Raw genomic sequence first — 23,230 nt, forward strand, 5'->3', positions numbered from 1 at the left:
ATAGTCACAGCCGAGTCCTGCCTCTAACGGGCAAAATATGAGGATACGATCGTGACTCTCGAAGATGTTCCTCAACCCAAAATTAATATTTGAATTGGCAACAGCGCCTTTAAGTATTTTTAATAAATGATAATCGATATTAAACTTTTCGTAAGAAAAGAGCGAATCATATACAAACGATCTTAAAAAAGAGGTTGAAGCACAAATATCCTCATATAAAAAAATATTTAAAATATCTGCGAATCAAATCACTAACCCTGCAATTTGTGGAACTACTTTGAAATTTCAGTTTATGTATTTTATTTGTCTCGGTTTGTCATTTTATCGTCAAATAAATATGAAATTTATCTTTTGGATATTTCTGTAAATATTGATCTAATTTATACAATATTTAAAATTGAGCGATAAAATAATGGTATATATTATTTTTAATATGGTCGAGTTAAGGGTTTTTTATTGAATTATTTTAAATATTTTTAGTTTGAGCAATTGGCGTTTACATGGATGGAGAGACAGAAGCTCGGCGGATCTTACTCCTCTCACCGAGCCCAGTCTGAAAAGCACGTCGTGGTCTGCTCCACCACCCTCCACGCGGACACCATCATGGATTTCTTGAACGAGTTCTACGCCCATCCCCTTCTGCAAGACTACTACGTTGTTCTTTTGTCTCCCATGGAACTGGACACCACCATGCGAATGATATTGCAGGTATTAAGCCGTACATCAATCTTCGTGTCAATCTAACCGTCGACCCGAAGGAAATCTGACTTTTTAATGAATTTGCCGAACAGGTGCCGATTTGGGCGCAGCGAGTGATTTATATCCAAGGGTCTTGTCTCAAAGATGGTGATCTGTGTCGTGCCAGGATGAACGAAGCCGAAGCCGTATTTGTCTTGGCTGCTAGGAACTACGCCGACAAGACGGCCGCTGATGAGCACACCATTCTGAGGTAAGTCAACATTTTTTATTACTATTATTTTTTTAATGTTTGATTCCCTTACCTTCCAATCAGCATTGTTATAAACCAGTGGTTCTAAACCTTTTCAAAGTCACGGTGCACTTTTGATAATGGGAAAAAGTGGCGGTGCAGCAGAATTAGGAGGTCGAAAATAATATGTGGACATAATTTTTATTACATATTTTAAAAACAATAGTTACATACAAAATTACATAAAAATTTTTTACATATTTTTTTAAATTAAATTATATTAAAAAGTTTAGTATTGAAAATAAATTTAGGTAGCTAATTTTGTCCTAGAACAAATTTTTAATTACGTGTTTTATTAAAAATATTTGTATTAATATTTAAAGGTGCTCTTTGGGTGGCAAATCTAAGTGGTGCATTTTCCCCCTTTGCTTACCCAAAATGACGTTCCTGCTTAACATAATGGAATTTATACGATCAATCAAAAATTAATTAATGTGATACCTGAGCTTGTTGGCTCTTGCAGATATCAAATATTTTATGTAGTTACCCTGAATTCTTCGTTTAAATTTTTTTCTGTCTTTCTCGTTTTTTAGTTTTCATATTAGTTGTTGTTGAGAAACCAAGCTCACACAAATATGATGTTGAAAACTGTAACAAAATGTTCAGTGCCTTCATGTAAAGAAGTGAATATTCCTCTTGGACAGTAATCCAAAAATTCTTCATAGTTATTTCGGAAAATTTAATTTTTAGAGTACGATCAGTCGACAATGAGACTAATTTGATGATTTTGTATCCGGTCATAATTTTCTATATTTAAGAATGGAAAATAATGTGCAATTTTTTTTTTCAATAAAGTTAAATGTTCTATTATTGCGGAAATAACTGCCTTGAGAATGTTTTCGTTAAGTGAAGGAAACATATCTACTTTTTTTTCTATTATTCGATTTTTCGAAAGAGTTATTTTTTTCCGAAATCCTGTCAATTTGTCAATGGATGTCATGAATTTTTCGTTTTTTCCTTGAATGCTTGTGTTAACGTTATTTAAGTAATTAAAAATATCTGCTAAATATGTCACTTTAGTATACCAATCATTATTCTGAAGACATTTTACAAAATCATCCATACCTTCATTTCGAAAAAAGTTTAACAATTCATTCTTAAGTTCTATGAATCGGCATAAAACTTTACCCTTAGATAACCACCTGACTTCAGTGTGAAAAAGCAAACACTTGTACATAGCTTCCATAGAAGTTTTTTAAACATGAGTGTTTTTAAAGGTCTTGATTTTATGAAATTCACTATATTTACAACTTGATTTAGTATAGGTTTTAGTGTTGTTGGTAATATTTTCGAAACTAAAGATTCTCTATGTAAAAAAATAGTGCGTGGATATAATATTAGGTTTTCTTGTCTTTGCAAGGGTTACAAATCCTTTAAATGAGCCTACCATTGAAGGAGCACCATCCATACAAATTCCTACACATAACTTTTATGATATTTAAAATTTTTCTAAATATGAATAAATAAGATCAAAAACATCTTGTCCTGTCGTATGCTCGGTAAGTTCTTTGCAGCATAGATATTGATTCACTATTTTGTTTTCATTTATAAAACGAACGAATCCTAGTATTTGTGCCTTACCGCTAATGTCAGTAGATTCGTCGACTCGTAAAACAAAATATCGCTTGGAAAGTTTATCGTTAACTGTTTTCTCAGTATCATCCGACATATTTAATTATTTTTTTTATTGTATCGTTTGAAAGAGGAATTTTCATAATTTCCTTTTTGCTTCATCACCAAACATAATTTTTCCTATTTCACAATATGCAGGTAAGATTAGAGACTCTGCTATAGTATGTGGTTTTAATTGTACAGCAATCAATTCAGCAATCTTGTATGACGCCAGTTGTGCCTTATCGGAAATTTTAACAGTTTTTTCAAAATATTTCGCTTGCTTATTTTGCATGCTTAACAATCTTTTGAAGTAATCTTTACTTTTTGATGCAAGATCGGCGTGCTTCGTAGTGAAGTGGCGATTTAACTTGTCAGTATACATCGCGCTATTGGACAGTTTTTCTCCACATACAACACATAGTGGAATGTGATATCCTTCTTCATTGATGCTAGAAAAACTGAAACGTGAATATTCTTCAGAATACTGTCCATTATTTTTTTTGATTTTATTGGATATATTTTCTTTTGTAAGAGACGTATGATGTCTAGTAACATCTTCACTACTTCTTCCACTTGTACTCCCAGTGTCATTAATATTTTGGTCTGATTCACAATTTCGTTTGGTAATAAATTTATCCATTGTGGGGTATCACGACTATAATGAAATATAAATTGATTGAAACATTTAGATTTTACTATTTTGCGGAATTATTGTTTTTACCAATTTTCTCGCGGTGCACTTGCAATAAGCTCGCGGTGCACCGGTTAAGAACCACTGTTATAAACAAACACAATTTCATGAATAATCTTAGCCTCACCCTCCAGTGTAAAAGATCTAAGTATTACCCTAAACTAACGCAATATATAAAATTGACGGCTTTTTTCGGTTGGTAGGGTAATGCGTTGGTGTAGCAAGTTTTAGAGTGTCTTCTTGAACTATAAATATCATTAATAAAACCATGGAAAAAGCTCAGAATATCTAAAAAAAAATTGTATGCAAAAAAATATCAATATTAAATTAAAATTGATTCATCTGACAAATCTCAAACTGAACTTTTTGATCTGGTGATGCAAAACGGTCGATGCAATTTTTATCAAAATTTAAAAATATGAGTAAGAAATGCATACCTGATCTGATATTACCAAAACATATTTAGCTCGAGCTGAAGATACTGCTAGTGCCATGATCATTCAATGGTATAACAATAAGAGCTGAAAAATACTTGAACAACTGCATAAATTCTTGACTGTTTTATTCCAGAAACAGTTAACATAACATCCAGCATTTTATTTCCAACCATTGATTAGACAATCATTAAATCAAGGCATTTTATTAACATTTAAATATAATTATATCAGACATACTTTTTAAGATATTTTGTTGAGGGCTGATGAAAATAATTCATTCGCAATTCCAGAAACTTAAAAAAAATGAAATCGTTTGCAGCTTGAATTTAAAAATTATAATTAACTCAATAAAAGAAACGTTATATATTCTAAAAATAATTGACATCCCAAATAAATAAGTGAGATTGGTTGAAACAATCAAAAGCGATGGTTATTATACAGAATTAATTTACACGAGAGTTAGCAATAAAATCAAACAAGGAGATACATTAGACACACTCATCTTTAATTTGATGATGAAAACCGTAATTATAAATCTAAGTATAACTAGAAATATACATTATAATACATCCCAAGTGCTTGCATATGCTAATAATGCGGTAATACCAAGTAAAATTAAACAGAGCATCACCAAACATGGCGATAAAATATAATATGTTCTACATCAATATGGGCTAAAAATAAACCTGGACAAGACAAAATTCATAATCAATCAATAGACACGTTTCAGGCTGTTTCATAGGTTCTTGTGTTTTTAAAGGTGTGGGTTATATTAATTAAAAATGAAAACGTTTACTACTTTTACTAAATTATATATTCTGCATATTTTAGTACAATTATTCTTTACATGTTATTTAAAAAAAATTATCCAATTCTAAAATTACGGAATTTTTGGTAGCAATAAATTCGTTTTTTATAAAAATATTTTTTGTCACATAAAAATTGTTGCAATATAAATAGATAAATACTTTTTTATCTCACCAAATTATCTTAATGGAAAGTGGATATTGATTGCCGTTCAACCACTGCCTTTGATATCGCGTATTAAATTAAATAATCCACTTCTAATCTTCAATACAATTTGACTAAAAAATAAATCTTTCTGTACTAGAATCATTAATTATTGACATATTGAGATTGGCTGCTTTCCTCAGAAAATTTATGAGATACAATTTAAATGTCAATGAACTGACGTTTTTATGCTAGCTGCTTTGATGGCAGCCCTGATATGCTCACTAACAACCATTATGTGTTGATACTATTAAAATTTAATGACAACCCTGCTCATTGCATTACAGCTGTTTTCAACTACTATTGTCGTATTATAAACAAATTAAAAATCGCTTAATAGCTAATATTATTTTATCTTTAATGCCATTGTTGAAAATATATAAACAAATAATATTCTGTTACTTAATAGCATCATTAATACGACTGTTAGTATCATTAATGCTACAAACATCGAAATATAACGTAGACAAACTTTGTCACTACCTCTCCATTAAATACCTGGACTCCGAGCTTAAATTTAATATATTTTGGAACTTCGCTCTAAAAGGCTTTCTGCGATTGCGGCCCTTAGACCGATATTCAATAAAAAAAAAATACTATTTTACTATTTTTTGAAATTAAAAGTCATTCAAAACAAAGCTATAAAACTAATATACAATACCAACTATTAAATAACACTGCAATTTTCACACTAGAAAATATTATAAAAATATCACGCGAGACTACACTTGCCAACTAATCTCGTGTATCGGTAATTATCACTCAAATTCAAATAGAAGTTTTAGAGGCTAAAGACAACATATCAATAATTTTAGTTCTTTAATGAAATGTACTCAAATTATTATTTAATTTATTGTTTTTGTTTGTTTCTTGTTTTGTTTTTTTTTTTTGTTTAAACTAAAATTGTAAAAGATTTTATAATTATTTTCTTAAATATTAACCACAAAAGTTTTGTTTTATATTCTTAATTTTTTAACAAATTGTAAAAACCAGTGACATGTATATTACGTATAATTAGTTTGTCTATAAAATTACTTACATGAAACGTATTTGCGGTAACACGCTCTCGAACTGACTGTATTAACACAAATAGAGTCTAGTGTTAAGGATAGCGACTTTGAACCATCAATTGCTAAAAATAAATGATTATTTTAATACACTACTGAAGCTATGAAAATATGTATTATATATAAATATAAATACATAACAATATCATATTTTTTACGCGTTTTTTTACTATCTTTACATTTTGTATGAGCTTTTTACTTTTTTACGCAATATATTTTTTACGCGATTTTTTGTAGATAAATGTATTAATTATTTTATATATTTTTAATCTTCGAGAAATTTCGCCCCGAATGTCATGGATATTTATGGCTACGTTATTTTTGTTTTCAGATCTTGGGCAGTGAAAGACTTTGCCCCTAACGTGCCACAGTATGTGCAAATATTCAGACCAGAAAACAAACTGCATGTGAAATTCGCAGAGTACGTGGTGTGCGAAGATGAGTTCAAATACGCTCTTTTGGCCAACAACTGCACTTGCCCCGGGGCTTCAACCCTCGTCACTCTTTTACTGCACACTTCACGCGGACAGTAAATATTTTGCGCTCTGTGCTGAAATTTGACGCAGATTGCAAATCTTCATGCTTTCTTTATCGCTTTCAGGGAGGGGCAACAATCGCCCGAGGAATGGCACAGACTTTACGGCAGATGCTCTGGAAATGAAATATACCACATTGTTTTGGGCGATAGTCGCTTCTTTGGAGAGTACGAAGGAAAGAGCTTTACTTACGCTAGCTTTCATTCCCACCGCAAGTAAGTCTTTAAACTTACACTATTCACAGAATAATTTCCGCAAAAGTTTCTCTAGTAAGTTTCCATTTTAAGACGGAATTTTGACTTAAGTTGAAACAGGTAATATAGTATAAATTCGACAAAGATATATATATGTATACTAAAATAGATCTATTTATATTGTAGAAATATTTTCATAATAAGTTCAATCATACGTTACAATCCTTCCAGATACGGTGTTGCTTTAGTTGGCGTGCGTCCAGCTGAGCTTCCTGAGTTCTACGAAGAAACCATTCTTTTGAACCCAGGCCCCAGGCACATCATGAAGAAGACGGACACCTGCTACTACATGAGCATTACCAAGGAGGAGAACTCTGCTTTTGTGGTGAATACCAGCCAGCAGCAGCAGCAGCAGCAGAGCCAGCATCAACTCCAGCAACACCCCTCCAGCTCTAGCGACGAGCGCAGAGACTCCACCTCGAAACCGGACTCAGCCCCACAATGTGAGCCTCCGCAGCTCATCCTGCAAGTGCCCACATCGGGCACTCCAAGGCGCTCCTCCAATAATCTTACTCTATCTGTCCGTGAGTGTTGTAGTGTCAAAATATGTTTCACACCACCTTCAAACTTACACATCCACCAATAGGATTCAAAACCGAGGACGCCTTTCGCTTCTAGTATGTCGTTTGTAAGAAGTACAACAAAATAATCATTGTGACAATTAAGCACTGCATTCGGTTTAGTTTAGCATACACATAATTGAGCAATATTGAGGGTCTTAAAACAAAAATGGCTAAAAACTTTTTCTTAGTTGATTTGCATAGCATTAAATTAGTATTTATTCATTACATTTTGTAAACATATAAAAATAATATTTTAGTTATATTTAATGACGTGGCATATGGGGCTGCGTTCATTAAAGATGCTCTATCTTCGTTGGCTTCTTAACACCCGTCTTCAGCGACAACTGATTTAGTGACTCATGTAAACGTAGTTTAAATCCATTATTCTTAGAATATGACGAAGAAGATATTGTTACGAAAACACAAATAAAACCTCTATCGACGAGTCACCTCTAATCTCGCCTTTTTTAAATTTTGCTTTCGTCTTCTTCTTGGCGTAACACGTTTTTATAATTTTAAATAATTGCCCAGAAATTATTTCGAAGATTAGCATACATCTAATTTTATATTATTGTAAGAAAAAAATGGATTTTGCAATATAAAGTATAAACAAATTCATAAAAAATTTATAACATCTCATCTTCTTCAGTCTATTGAAAATCATCAATAGATATATTTTTCTGTAACTGATATATTAACAACATTTTATTTTCGCAGGTCATATAACTGCTTAATTTATAACCACAAAAAAATTTAAGTAAAATCAATTTATATATTTTAAATGTATTATAAAATTTTGCAACATGAAAAATGCATTAAGTAATAATTAGCTAATACTATCAGTACAGTATTAAATGTAAACATTTTACTTTACACATTTTTATTAAGAAAAAATATTTTTTTACACCTGTCAAAAAGTTAATTAGTACTTGACCAATTTTTAAATGAACAGATAAACCGATGCATTAACCCTTTAATGAATATCGCCGTACATGTACGGCGTTAGATCTTTCACTATTTTGAGGTACCCTTGATAACTACATATTTACATATATTATAATTGTTATATATTTACATATATAACTGAATAAATAAAAAACATTATAATTATATGTAAATGATTTCCATATAAAATAATATCAATAAATTAAAGAGTACGAAATAAATTAACATTACAAAAAAGATATTAACTTAATATTATAAAAAATATTAAAAGCCTTTATTTTAATATAAAAAAATCCACAAAAGCCGAATAATATATAATAAATATGTAATACATTAGTAAAACATACAAATACAAAAAAGTAGTAAAATAATTCAAAGCAATGAAACTAATAGAATCACTGATTTATTATTTACTATAAATGCAATAATAAATAAATAACAACAGATATAATTATGGAAATATGCGTAAAATTTATTCACTTCCAGATGCATATTAACAAATTAACAAATGTTTATAAATTAACTCGCTCCTCAAAGGGTTAATGCATTTAAAATTATAGGCATTATTCAACTATAAATTCAGTTATTCACAAAAAAAATGTATTTTCAAAATGGAATCAAATTTTTAAATCTAAAAAAATTTATAAATTTGCTATTTAAAAGCAGTTTTTATTTGATAAAATATTAATAAAAATAATCATATTTTTTTAAAAACAAAATATGAATATTTTGATTCACTTAGGAAAAAGTTGAGTGGCACTTTTGTTCTAAAAAATTATAACTGATACAAATTGTATCGTATATCCGACGAACTTATTCAAATTTTAAACAGATTACGAAACAAAAAAAATTCCGCTTAAAAATTTATATTTAAAAAAGTATTATTATTATTCTCATATTTTTACAAAAAAAAAATGATTCACTATAAAAAAGTTGAGTGGCAATTAAGTGGATAATGATACAGTAAATTTTGCTTATTTTCATTTTTACTCGACGTACCTATTGCCTTAGTTATTTAAATTAATAATAGGTTACTAAGCTACAACTATGCATTCTGCAACAAAAATAAAAAATGCACATATTCAACACAAATGTATATATAATAATATTGAGGACGGAACGTCTCAGATTAGTAACTCTGAAGTTGAGGGTTCAAGCCCCGGCAGCGGCACCCGAATTTTTATTTATAAAAAATGCGCTATTATTAAAAAAAACCGGCCTGCAGTGACATCTATTGGTAAAAAATTATATTACACATATTAATTTATAATTATGAATATAGATGTCACTAATCCCCAGACTTTCAGTCTGGTAGTTAATATTTACTTTTGTATGTATTTATTACATCTGATTTAATTGCTTAATTATACATTTTTACCATGTTGTAACGCATTGGGTTTATGCCTATCAATTTACAACGGAATCTTTAATAATAAAAAAAATTATAACTATATTTTATAAAGTTTTTTTATCGTTAAAGTTTTTTTTAATATTTATTTTATAAATTTATTATTTTTATTAACGTAAAACAATACAAATTTTGGCGTAAAGAATCAGATAGATTTTTTTTGTGTGTAATAATATTTCAAGATTTGCGTAAAATAATATCTATACAAGCAATCAAACAAATTTCTCACTAAGTGGACTAAAATCCAATTTTTCAAAAATAAATATAATTAGCATTTTGCTTTAAAAACCTCAAATTACTATTCTAAAGCAGTACTATGTGTGCTAAAGAGCTAAACCGAAGTTATCAAGCTTTCAAATTAACCCAAAAAGAAACCTAAAAACAGTGTACAATAAAACTATGGCACTTTATGGGTTAAAACGCGCTTTGTTTTCTTTCATCTATAACAAAACCGTATTCATGCATTTTTAATGAGTTCTGCTTTTACACGTGTATATATTAATCTGCACACTGCATTGTGATATGCGATTTATTTAAGATTATATGCTGATTTGAATATGATTTTTAGCGACTTTCCCAGACAACGCGGGACTGAGCGACTCCAGGCAGTGTCTCAAAGATTCTTCTCCGATTTCCCTGGCGACGGACAACCTGATGGTTCCTGGAAATCACCTGGAAGTACCAAGGACCTCAGACGCCAATCCGAACCTCCTCTCTCCGGAGATCATGTCTCGTAGAGGTACACGAGTCATTTTAAATATATTTAATTTGTTAAAAATAAACTTATATAAGGTAGCGCAAAAATAATGACCCTATAAGATTGAAATATATGTAATACTAGTTCAAAATAACCATCACATACTTATTTCTTGAATAAGCAACATAATGTATAGTGAAAAAAGATATAAGTGATAGTTAATGCAGTAAAAAATACTCAAATTTGCATCAACACTAGAAGCAAACACTTAACCTAAACCATTTTATGTATATATTGGCATAAAATTTGAAAATCTTAATAAAAATATAAAATTATTAAGTAAGGGTTTTATTTTTTTATTTTTAAAGTTATAGATAAAGCAAGTCGTGTCGTGCTTTTTGCGCCACTTTGTGGAAAACCTAATTAAAAAAATATCAATTCATTTACTTTTTTTGCCAATGTTGTGTTTTAGGAAGCCGACGTCCATCTATCCTACCAGTACCAGACATGTTCACCAGCTCAGCGTTTAACATTAATGCTGATGGGCATCTGGAGGACGGTGACGGTGATGAGAGTGATGATGAAGTTGACGATGAAGTGCCATGGCGCTCGCCCTCCGAGAAAATTGCGTAAATATCAAATCTTCACTAATGTGCTTGAAAAGTCTGTCTCACACTCTCTCTATATATTATGTATCATAATATATTATATATATGATATATACATATATATATATTATATATTTATTTCTCTCTTTTTCTCTCCTTGCAAGTAGTGGCACACAGTTACCCAGACTCTCAGTCTCACAGTCGAGTTTCTACCAATTAGCACTAACCAACGATAGCTTTCTGTATCAAAGCATGAAAATCGACTGTACCTAAATTACCCATTAATAAAGAAACAACGCTTTGGATGATTAATTCTTTAAATAAAGACTTACAGATAGAATAGCGTTAGTTTAAGTCGTGGATCGAAAATAATCGGTTTTTAATGGTTTCATTAGAACAATGAGAATTACGTGTTTAAAAAAGACAATATTAATTTTTTTAAGAAGATATTGCCATTTGGTTAAAATAAATATGATTAAATTTAGTCTAGAGTTGAGAATCTAAACTTTCAAAATTAAATAAAAATATATTACTTAATAGTAATATGATTCTATTATAGAAAAAGTTCAAGTTTTTATTTCGGTGATGGAGTTTTTAAACATTTTTGTCGTTCAACTGTAACGGTTTAATCATGATTTAAGAATCTAACAAATTATAAAATAAAATATTCAGTGATTTCATTTACCTTTGTATAAATTTCTGTTATTGTAAAGAATATACTTTTTGTCGCACAACACAATTTAGAAATTAATTGATTTTATTGCGTAAAAGAATCGCAAAACCAACTTTGTAATATTTTACTAGTTTTTATTAATTCGTGCGGTACCCAATTATCAAGCTTCACTATTTTTATAAATGCTTAAAATTGTCCAGAACTGTTAAGATTGCTAACACATAACTTTTATTCAGACTCTCTAATTGTGTTTGGTTTTGATTTAATTTTTCATCACACGTTCGATCGATTATGTTGCGTAAAATAAATAGAGAACTGTCTTGTCCACGCATTAGTTGCACAAGACTTGGTATAAGGTGTCAGTTAAATTCACAACTTTGTATATTCTTAAAGTTTTTTTTCTCGGTAGCGTAAAACAAAAATATCTGAATGGACAACAGTATTCATTAACAGTTTCAAAAGCTTGAATGGACTCAATATTAAGTTTAAACAGTTATAATCTAGATAAAATTAACAAAGTTTGTTGTTGCTTGTTCATTATTCTAATTACAACGTACTTCTGCATTTACTTACTAGATTTATAAATAAAATTACTTGCAATTTTTTTTGGTTCTGTTTATAAATTAAATTTTAATTTAAAAATCTCATAATGTTTTTCTAACAAAATCATAACATAAGTTATTTTAATCGTGGCTTGGCTGCTTTGTGCTACGGGCTTAAAAGTTTGCGCTTCACGCTTGCAGTAATTATATTTATTTGTTCTAATTATATTTTTCTCAGATTACTCTTTGCGTGGCGTGCGATCGCTCTTTTTACATTTATTTATACATGTGACAAAAAGTATTTTTATATTCTAACATTTTATGACTTGTTGTTAGACTGTGTTACATGTTTATGATTTTATTTATTTATACATATTAGAGACATAAATTCAAAGCACATATTTTTTTATTTTTTGTGACTAAAAATCAATCTAATTAAACCTTAAAATTTGTAACAAAAACGCGTTTTATTCAGCAAGTATAATACTATACTTTAAATAATTTTAAATGTGTAATATATAATAATGTATCATAAAAATTATTTTTTTTTATATTTTGTCAAAATAAAAATACAAAAAAACTTAGTTTTAAATTGGACTGTAATTTTAAAAAAAAATGCGATTTAATATTGCATTTATTTATATTATACTGAATTAAAAGTGGCTAATGATAAATTTGTAAAATACATTTCTTATTACAAGCTCATAATAATTCTTAAGCTTTAATTACTAAAATTAAATATAATTTAGTACACATAATTATATAAAAACATAATCGTAAATAGTTTGTAAACCCTTTTATATTTATAAAAATAGTTAATGGTTTATAATTATAATTAATTAAATGGTATATTGCTTAAAATACATTAATATTGTCTGCTGTACTATTATTTTTAATAAATCGACATATTTTCGATCCTTTATTTAATAAATCTTAACTAGGCACTCAATAAAGAATAATCTACATTTTGGCTATTTAAAAAAGTATTATTACTAATATTGATCTATCTATAAAATATAACATGTTTTTAATGCAAGGTTTTTTTCTAAATTTTTTTCAAAATTTTAACTCCATTTTTTCCAAATTTACAGTCCTATAGTTTTGACAAATAATAAAATACCTATCCTTATTACGATTGCAACTTTCGAATCCCAGTGCTTTTGCATTTTGATTTGGTCAATTGAATTTAACTAACTAACACCATAATATTCCAAAACTATAATTTTATACACTACCTTATGTGTGCGCACAAATTTCAAATCTTGAACTAGAAGCGACGTCAGATTCTTCTGACTCAAATAATATCTGGCGTTCTTCAGAATTTATTTTTTGAAGGCACGTGTGCACACTTTAGATATGTATGTATGTATAAAATATATGTACATATGTATGTACATGGACGCACCCCTAAATGGTAACCTATTTCTTATTTTTATTGTTTTAGTTTTGTGTTAATTATTTGTTTTTAATTTGTGTTTAGTTTTTGGTTTTCCTGATCATCAACGCAGTCGTGCTAAATTTTGTTGTAAAGGCATATTACACTTCGAACGCTCAGGGTATAAATTATTGTACATCCTAATATCCGTTTTCAATAATCGACACTGGTTCATATAGAAAATCTTATTTTTATCAATTATTTTTCTTCATTCTAATTCAATTAAAAGAAAGCATTTAAAATCAGTTACCCATTAGTTAACAAAATTACTATAAAATAGTATTTGTGGTTGATTTTATATGCCACTTAGATTGTTAATTAAATATTAAATGTTGAAATACATATTTTTATGCATTGCTCAAGATATAAATAACACATCAAAAATAAATAAAAAATACTTTATATTTTGTTAAATAAAAACGTCACAATTTAAATATATATTATAAAATGACATTGATAAATAAAAAAGGTGCATAGCCTTCCACAAATATTTTAAAAAAATACATAAAACCCCATTTGTTAAAATATTTTTTTTATCTAATAGTAGTATTCCATTGAATATTTTTTATATGATATATTGTATTTCATAATATGGAAATCTGCTTTCTGAGTTCTAAAAATAAGCTATATTTATGATGCAGTGATTCGTTGTTTACAGATTTTAAAGTCGATCATTATAAAAATGAATTGAATCAGTTGCAATAAGTAAAAGATCGTTTTTGTCATATTAACAAAAAAATACTATTTAATTTATTTACGATTTAAAATGTGAGTGATACACTAAAATCTCAGTATAGCGAATCTCACGGCACCGAAGAAAAAACTCGTTATATTGAGTGCAAGGAAGATATTTTTATTTTATTTTCAGTTACCATATTACCACAGCATCAAAATAACCTCTTACAATATTGACAGTTCATTTTTTGCCTATTTTAAAGGATACTGTAATGATACAATTAAATTTACTAAAAAAATGTTTTATAAAAAAATTTGAGGGTCGGTGAAACACCTTGAATATCGCTTGTGAACACATTAGGCACAAGCCAAGTCAAGAACGAACTGAATTCGGAGAAATATTGTGTAACGTCATTCTTAAATTCGGATCAAAATATTTCGTTATACTGAGATCAGTCTTCGTTACAATGAAAAAAATTATATGAATGTTTTTCGAGGACGTTATACTGAAAATTTCGTTATTTCGGTATTCGTTACAAAGATATTTCACTGTATTAAAAAAAATAAAAATTTATAAAAATGCGCATATTACAACTTCAATAATGCATTTAATGCTAATAGTATAATTTTTAAATGATTTTTATTGGATTTTATTAAATCGATTTTTATTTTTGGTGTAACCTCTTTGATAAAATTAATCTCTTTCTACATAAAAAAATATGTAATTAATCCAAAACTGTTTTTATGTAATACAAAATTAAAATGACAAAAAATAAACCTTTTTATTGAAATTAGACATATTTAATAACTATATAAATAAAAAAAAATAAAAATTTTATTGCATTTTATAACTGTAGTGTTTTATTTTATTTATTTTGCGGTTACAATTTATTATATTAAAATTATAAATTTAATACGTATACGTTTAAAAAATATAATAAGTACATATAAATTATTTATTATTAAATTTTATTAAGCACAAATTATTATTATTTATTAACTGAATATTATCTGATCAAAGATTTATAATTTTTTTAAAAAACATTTTTTTATTTCTTTGCAATTGAAGATATTCGCCTAAAAAATATTCGTTAAAGAATAGAAAGAAGCAAAAGAAAATTATTTTCTCAATGCATTCAGTTGCATGAAAAATTTAATAAAATTAATAATAATAATGTTTTTCCATAAATTAGGGAAAAAACAGGAAGTATTATTAAAAAAACAAAAACCAATTTTGCATTGTGAAAAGAGGATTTTATTGTATAATAAACGACTGATTTTCATTTTGCGTTTATCTTTAAAAGGCCATGTGACAGTGTTTCCATTACGATATAATATTAAACTGAATCTAAGCTGCTTTATTTGACTTATATTTATCATGTCATACCATAATTATTATTAAAATTATTTATTGCTAAGGGGGGAGTTACGTGCAGTTATGTTTTTTTTTGTATTTATAACCAAGAGCGTTTGAGGTGTTCGTAAAGCCGCGTACATCCGCCAATAACTAGTGGTGGTGGTGTACCCGGTGCTGTGCCGGGTTGGCCACCACCGTCGCGTTGATGAGTCAAAGTGTTGATGTTGTGTCTCTGTGTGTATCCCCCGTTCCCCGGCTGTAGCATCCCGACGCCAAGCACGACGACCTCATACGCGACCAGCTCCGATACAACCGACTCTAGGTTGGACGACAGTTATATGTACACCAATATCTGTAAATCAGCATGGCATGCCGAGTATGCTAGGTGAGTTTACCTTCAATGCACTCAAACACCCAGACGAGAGCTGGACTCTCTATCCCCTAGATACCAGAATGCACCCAACTGCTAGACTTAGACTTATAGAACACGTACGTATCGGGACGTCCATTGTGCAATCCCGACGATTGATTACAGTAAAGAATCTTGAATCTCGACTTGGCCGCCGCTACCATGGCACTTCTGTGGCATCTGAGCCTTGTAGCTTATAAACTCCGATGCAGTTTAACAGCTATAATTTAAGCTTCATGGTAGTGTCGATCACGATTCAACATAAACGACCCAAACTTATCGAATTACACATTCAATGAGAGTGCGTTGTATATTTTTTATTATTATTATTATTACAATACATTGCTTATGAGTTTAATATTCAAATTTTAGACGCTTTAGCAGCTTCACTTTTTTTTCGGCTTGAAATATTTTGCAAATTTGAGCTATGGTGCCGCGGTGCCTGTTCCAGCTGATTGGGATTGTTATTTGCAGTATCGTCAAAGGTTTCCCACCGGTGTCGCCGTTCATTGGAGTCAGTCCGACGCTGTGCTACCTGCTCAAGGAGAAGAAGCCTCTGTGCTGCCTGCAGCTGGCGCAAGTTTGCGAGCATTGCTCGTACCGCAATGCCAAGGATTACCAATGGCAGAATAAGACCATCATCTTGGCTGCTGACTATGCCTCTAACGGAATTTACAACTTCATCATTCCGCTTAGGGCTCACTTCAGGACCAAGACCTCTTTGAATCCGATCATATTATTGTTGGAACGCAGGCCAGACATTGCCTTCTTGGATGCCATCGCGTATTTTCCACTGGTGTACTGGATGCTAGGAACTATCGACTCGTAAGTATGCAGCACGTGATATATAGCAGTAAAACACTATTAAACGATTCTTACATGCGAATTCAGATTGGATGACTTGCTGCGCGCTGGCATAACTCTAGCAGAGAACGTCGTGGTGGTCAACAAGGAGTTATCTAACTCTGCCGAGGAAGACAGTCTCTCCGACTGTAATACTATTGTAGCTGTCCAAACCATGTTTAAGTATGATTCACAAGCATATATTTCTTATACGATATTCATAGGCGCTTTGCTATACGTTTCATATCTGATTCGCGCAAGCGTTGATACATATCATTCTTGATCCAGTTCTCTGATTATTCAAGTCTGTTTTGTGCTCTTTTAGGTTCTTCCCATCTATACGATCCATCACTGAATTGTCGCAGTCGTCTAACATGCGCTTCATGCAGTTCAGAGCCAACGACAAATACGCGTTGCATCTGTCCAAGATGGAAAAGGTAACGTGTGATTCTGGATTATTCATATATTTATATCTGGCAGGCGATGGTATCTGGGTTCCTTGCGTCATTGTTTCCAATTAGCAGCGGTGTACCGACATTGACCATGTTGCTGTAGCGGATCATATAAACATACGCAGTGTTGTTGGCCATCACGGCTTGTCATGTACGGTTGCCTTTATGTTGGTAGTGCGAGAAAGAACGCGGATCACACATCTCGTACATGTTCCGGCTGCCGTTCGCTGCCGGATCTGTGTTCTCCGCGTCGATGCTGGACACCCTACTGTACCAGGCGTTCGTCAAGGACTACGTGATCACATTTGTGCGGCTGCTGTTGGGCGTAGACCAAGCTCCAGGATCGGGATTCCTCACTTCGGTCAGTGCTATTTATTGTCTCACATATCGCTTGTCCCCACACTCAATATTTGAGTATGAGGACTGTTGATACATACAAATTAAAAAAAGCAGAAAAATCTAAAGCCATGTGCATCACTTACAGATGAAAATTACCAAGAGCGATATGTGGATAAGGACGTATGGTCGTCTTTACCAGAAACTGTGCTCCACCACGTGTGAGATCCCAATCGGGATTTATCGCACCCAAGATGCCACTGTAGCGGACACTTCGCACGTGAGTATCCCAGGACCTCATTCGTGGCCGTGGTCCGACTGTGTGCGAATGCGACCATCGGTAAGTCAATGCCAATCACATCAAATTCAATTAAATTTACTATAAATATATATACATATATAAAACACTAAAACAAAAAATCAAAACGTTCTTAATGCCATTAATAATATATAACAGCATACCAGCTTCACACGACGCAGATCTTGCATGCGCTTATTTTTATGTTCCTAAGGGCGCCTCCACACTATGCCTCTATATGTGTGACACATCTCGTGCGACTAAGGAAGCATTTAGGATCATCATATATAGTTATATATTTCACCATTGATCCCCCAAAGTATTTATATTTGTGAATATATAATATTATATTTAAATAGGGTAAAAACAATTTTTTTTGAAATTAAATTTTAGATAGTTAAGAATGTTTACATATTTACAAACCGTTAAGGAAAATATATATTTTCAATTAATTACATATACTTTTATTCAAAAGCTACATGTGTAAATTATTAATTTGTATCTATACATAAGCAAATATATTTTTGTAAAATTTATAAATTTAATGTTTCTAACCCTAAGGGGTGTGACTTTGTAGCCAGAAAGACATTGGTAATAATTTATTATATAAGGACGCGTAATCCATAACATCTCAGAGTAGTAACTTTGATGTTTAAAATAAAATACATATTAAAGTAATTTATTAAAAAACGTTTCTATAGACATATAAAATCCAAAATATCTCAAATAGTTCATATTAACAGCTTAACGACCGAGGACTCACCCACGAGTCCTGAGAGTACCTTCTGTAGCGGCCGAGGACTCGCCCATGCGTCCTGCGTTATGCGTCTTCTTTTATTAAAAATACACTATGATACAATACAGTTTACCCCTATATTATAATGCGAGATGGTAGTATACTATTTCTACCTAATATAAAATATAAAATAAATTATATTTTACTTTAATTTTTCGTAAAAAGAGTCATTTTATCCCACTGCGTCGCAATGCAACGAGTCGTCGCCTATTTTAGTTTGTTATATTCTAATATTTTTGGGCTAGTGTGTTGTTTGGTAACGGTTCTCCAAGCCGCTCCCACTTACAGTGACCATATTTTTTGCATTGTGGAATATTATAATTTTATTTATTGTTGTTGTTATTAATAAGTGATAATTTATAGTAAAAGTTAGTTAATAATAATAAAAGCAGAGAATTGCGTATTTACAAAAATAGTTAAATAATCATTAAAGAAATTTTTGAAATTTGACAACGTTGATTAGTGCACGATTTTTTTTGAACACCACATTAGCATAACAATGTGACAATTAAATTAATTACATGTATATTTAAATGCTTCTAAAATTTTTTGTATAAACGATTTATAAAAAATATCCATTTATAATAAATAATAATTTGCACTCACTAAATTTTTTGGCGTCCATTTTCTGCGTACAACCGTTTCGAACACATTTATTTTCATAATTACACTGAGTGATACGTGTAAAGACATTTGTCATTATGAAGAAAATGAACTGGATGAGTGCAAATTTGTCACACGCGGTCTATTTTCACGTACACTTGAATTAGAATTACTTTCGCACACATCACTATGTTCACAATCACTGGGGGCGTTGGACAACGCGACATCAAAATTTTCCAAAAAGGTTTAATTTCTTTCGTCCATTTTGCCGTGATTAAAAATAAAATTTTTAAATCAAAATCACAATCACGAAAGATCACAGAGAGAAGAGCTATTTTCGCGATACGTTTCGACCGATAGTTTAGAGGAGACTAAATATACTGCATTACTTCGATTATAAAATGCATTTTTTTATCTGTGTGGAATTCCCGAATTTGGGAATTCCACAATAAAAAAAGTGTCATATACCCTAATAGATGAATTCTTAAAAGGTATGCACAAGGTAAGCTGATAAGACGGGACAGGTAGTGGCAATTTACCCTTTTAGAATAACATTGATTGTAATTTATAGTAAATATTTAATATTATACTTGTAAACAAGTTTTTTTCGTTACATCACTTAATTATGCGGCCCACAGATTTAGAAACACTGGTTAAATGACGTAATTACAATATATTTATGCAAAAAATCATAAGGAAGCTACAAATTAAATTTCGATAAAATATATTATTTGGTTTACAAGTTAAAGGGAATTTACTAAAAAAGGTGATTTTTTGCTATTATTCCGCGAAATCTCCCGGCCACCAAGGAAAGTTCGGCAAAAAACACCGGGCGTTAAGCTGGTAAAAAATATAGTGCTTAGATGTGTTATAAGATTAAGAATAATAAATTAACAATAACATTAGATAAAATCGTAAACTATTTTTTTTAATAATAATTTCTTAAAGAAAATATTATCATAATATTTTTGTGAATTGCTAAACACCTTGTAGTGTATGCGAATATTGTGGGCTGATCTAACTTGTGTATCATGTAAATAACCAATACAAAATTAAGTAGAAAATATCTTTCCTAAGATTAGAGCCAATCTATCTATCGCAAGTGCAGGTAGTAAATTGTCAACAATGAACCTTTTAGAAATGGGTGTTTTTTTTGTGGGAGCCTTCGCTCAAAGCATACAATATAATTAGAAAGAAACTGTTCTGAGAATTTATGTTTGGTTTTTTGTTTATATCACCTATATAATACCAAATTATTATTATGGAAAGAATGAAAATGATGAATATAAAATATATTGAAAGCAAACATGTTACTTTTAATTTATTTAAGTGCAATAAGCAAAATATCTTTAGTGAAATGTACCGTAAATTCATTTCGTGAATATGGGCATACAAATGGTCAGACATGGTGGCCCAGAAATAACAAATCAAAATTTTTATTTTTAAATTTAAAAATTGATAAAGAATCAGGTAATTAATACTAATCTATTGAAGGGTCTCACTTACTTTGTATTTGTAAGATGTTTGCCAATTTTATAAATTTGTTTTTGAAACTATTATTTCAAACAAATTGGACCCACAGGTTTAGAAACACTGGTTAAATGACGTACTTGACAGGTATTTATGCGAAAAATCATAAGGAAGTTACATATTAAATTTGAATACAATATCTTAATTGGTTTACATGTTATAGGGAATTTACTGAAAAAGATATTTGTTTGCCATTTTTCCGTGAGATCGCCCGGCCACCAAGCAAAGTTCGGCAAATAAATACCGGTCGTTAAGCTGTTAAAAAGCTATGTCCCATCTTATTTATTGTTATCAAAATTATGAATTAATATAATTTTAACATATTGAGGTTATAAAAGATATTTAATATTATTAACTTAATTATTGTTATTAAAATAAGAACCTCGTTTTCCATGTAATGATGAATTTTATGAAAAAACTGTTTTTTATAATCTTATAAGATAATAATAATATTTTCTATCAGTAGTTCTTATTTGAATGCGCATTAAAGATTTTATTTTACAATTTATAAATATCTATAATTACTAATTTAAAATATAATTATATTTTTGTCGAAATTTGTAATAAATTAATTTAATTATAAAATTTGCCCAAATGATTAAAATAAATATTGCTAAAAAACGATAATAAAATGACGGTATAATTTGGCTTAAAGATGAAGCAATGAAGTAAGGATAAAAATAAAGTTCATCAATACTTAATAAACAACTAGAAAAGTAACCTTATTTTTTATAATCTATATTTTTTAATCTTAACAGATAATAATATTTCCTGTCAATAGTCAAAATTACTTTTATTGCACTATAAAACTTGCATAAACGTTAAAAATCTAAAACGAGATTAGTTTACAGAATTATGGATTACAAAATGAAAATAAAAAGAAAACTTTTATGTAAAATTGATGATTTAAAGTAGTAGTAATTTTATATAATTTGCTTTTATCTATATAACCGTAGCTTGAAGACTTTTGGTCTATGACGTTTACCGCCCTAATTTTTCCTAGTCAATTTATTAATATGTATTTTATTTTAAATGAATATTCTTTTAATTAATATTATATTTAGTTGTTTTTTCATTGTACTCTGCTTATTTATTATATTATATTGTGGTGGGGCGAAAGGGTTACCGCGAATGTGGCACCGCTTAGGAGAGCGACTTCACTGAGGACATTAGCATCCGCCACGTTAACGATACGTGTGTACTCTCAACTGGTGATCTACCGACGTGACGCGACGCAAAAATGGAGTTCAAAGCGAGCGACGGCTTTCCGTCATTCAACGCAGACAGTTACGAGTTATGGTTTGCGCATATGAAGACCGTTTTAAGGTCAAGAAAAGAACTCGAGTAGGACTTTCGAGACACCGATGAAAGTAGGACCGCTACCAATCTCGATTGATTGTAAGTACTTGCTCACAAGATGGCCGGAAGCGTTTCCCATCGCTGACATGACAGAAGAGACCGTTGGTATAAAACCAGTTAAGTCACGAAATTCAGCGATCCGGTAAGAATTGTCACCGATCAAGACCTCGCTATTTAAAAAAAAATATTAAGCTTGACATGTGCTGTTCGCATTCGAACCACGGCATATCACCCAGCATTATTGAACTTTTTTATTGACAACTGAAAGCGGCCATTATCTGCCACAACGGAGAAGAATGAACGGGCATCCTGCCAATTGTGCTGCTTGGAATCAGGGTGGCATAAAAAGATAATATAGGAGCATCAGCCGCTGATTTTGTGTACGAATAATCACTCTTGTTGCCAGGCGATTTTGTATCAGTCGGTACTCAAGCTACGCCTAACGAACCTCAGGACTTCATCGACAACATGTCAAGATGGTAGCATTACATCTTACAAATCCTTGCCGGCACAGAAGCATACCTACGTTTATATTCAAACGTTTATCAGCAACTAAGAGCGTGTTGGTCCTACGCGATGCAGCTGTAGCTCCATTAAACTCAACCTACGATGCACCGTACGTAATGTTTTGCCATACTGAAAGGATCTTGCCGTTAAGGATAGGAAATAAATGTTTGGCAGTGTATATAGATCGCGTCAAGTCAGCATTCACCCGGTCCGAGAAACCACAGGAAGAAGAATATGGCGAGAGAGACGGAAATCCTGCTTCAACTTGAAGACAATATGTTGGCCCTCGGACTAACAAGCAACTCCTTACTGCCGACCCTTACGACATCAAGGCAGACTAAAACTTGACTGAAAGACTATGTCATGGGTTCGCCGTGATTGCGAACTGCTCATGGCTAGTTCACTGGAGGGGAGTACTGTGGCGGAACGAAAAGGGTTGCACGCAAACGCCGCGTATGGAGCGACGCCATGGATGACATTAGTCGACCGCAACGTTAATAATACGTGTGATTGCTAAAATATTTTTTTTCTATACAATATCTTGTTTATTTATTAATTTTTAAATTTAAAAAAAATATTTATTTACTTACGTATAA

At 30.7% G+C, this 23,230-nt stretch overlaps 1 protein-coding gene across 9 annotated transcripts in view; it reads left to right on the forward strand.

The window, feature by feature from the left end:
* SLO2 (slowpoke 2) overlaps positions 1–23,230 on the forward strand; it is a 199,073-nt gene that overhangs the window by 168,254 nt on the left and 7,589 nt on the right. For 4 of the 9 annotated variants that reach the window (XM_088188004.1, XM_088188002.1, XM_088188005.1 and 1 more), the window contains exons 10-22: positions 481–708; positions 792–949; positions 6,140–6,337; positions 6,410–6,559; positions 6,770–7,122; positions 10,083–10,253; positions 10,684–10,840; positions 15,764–15,886; positions 16,385–16,735; positions 16,802–16,936; positions 17,079–17,190; positions 17,381–17,566; positions 17,690–17,881. In XM_088188004.1, coding sequence (XP_088044130.1) covers positions 481–708; positions 792–949; positions 6,140–6,337; positions 6,410–6,559; positions 6,770–7,122; positions 10,083–10,253; positions 10,684–10,840; positions 15,764–15,886; positions 16,385–16,735; positions 16,802–16,936; positions 17,079–17,190; positions 17,381–17,566; positions 17,690–17,881 — 2,514 coding nt within the window. The remainder of the gene's footprint in view (positions 1–480; positions 709–791; positions 950–6,139; positions 6,338–6,409; positions 6,560–6,769; positions 7,123–10,082; positions 10,254–10,683; positions 10,841–15,763; positions 15,887–16,384; positions 16,736–16,801; positions 16,937–17,078; positions 17,191–17,380; positions 17,567–17,689; positions 17,882–23,230) is intronic. The other 5 variants (XM_088188008.1, XM_088188011.1, XM_088188006.1 and 2 more) reach the window with 3 other exon arrangements.

The sequence above is a fragment of the Plectrocnemia conspersa genome, unplaced genomic scaffold, assembly GCF_051122295.1.
Source record: "Plectrocnemia conspersa isolate PC_06_02 unplaced genomic scaffold, ASM5112229v1 ptg000006l, whole genome shotgun sequence".
Taxonomy (NCBI): domain Eukaryota; kingdom Metazoa; phylum Arthropoda; class Insecta; order Trichoptera; family Polycentropodidae; genus Plectrocnemia; species Plectrocnemia conspersa.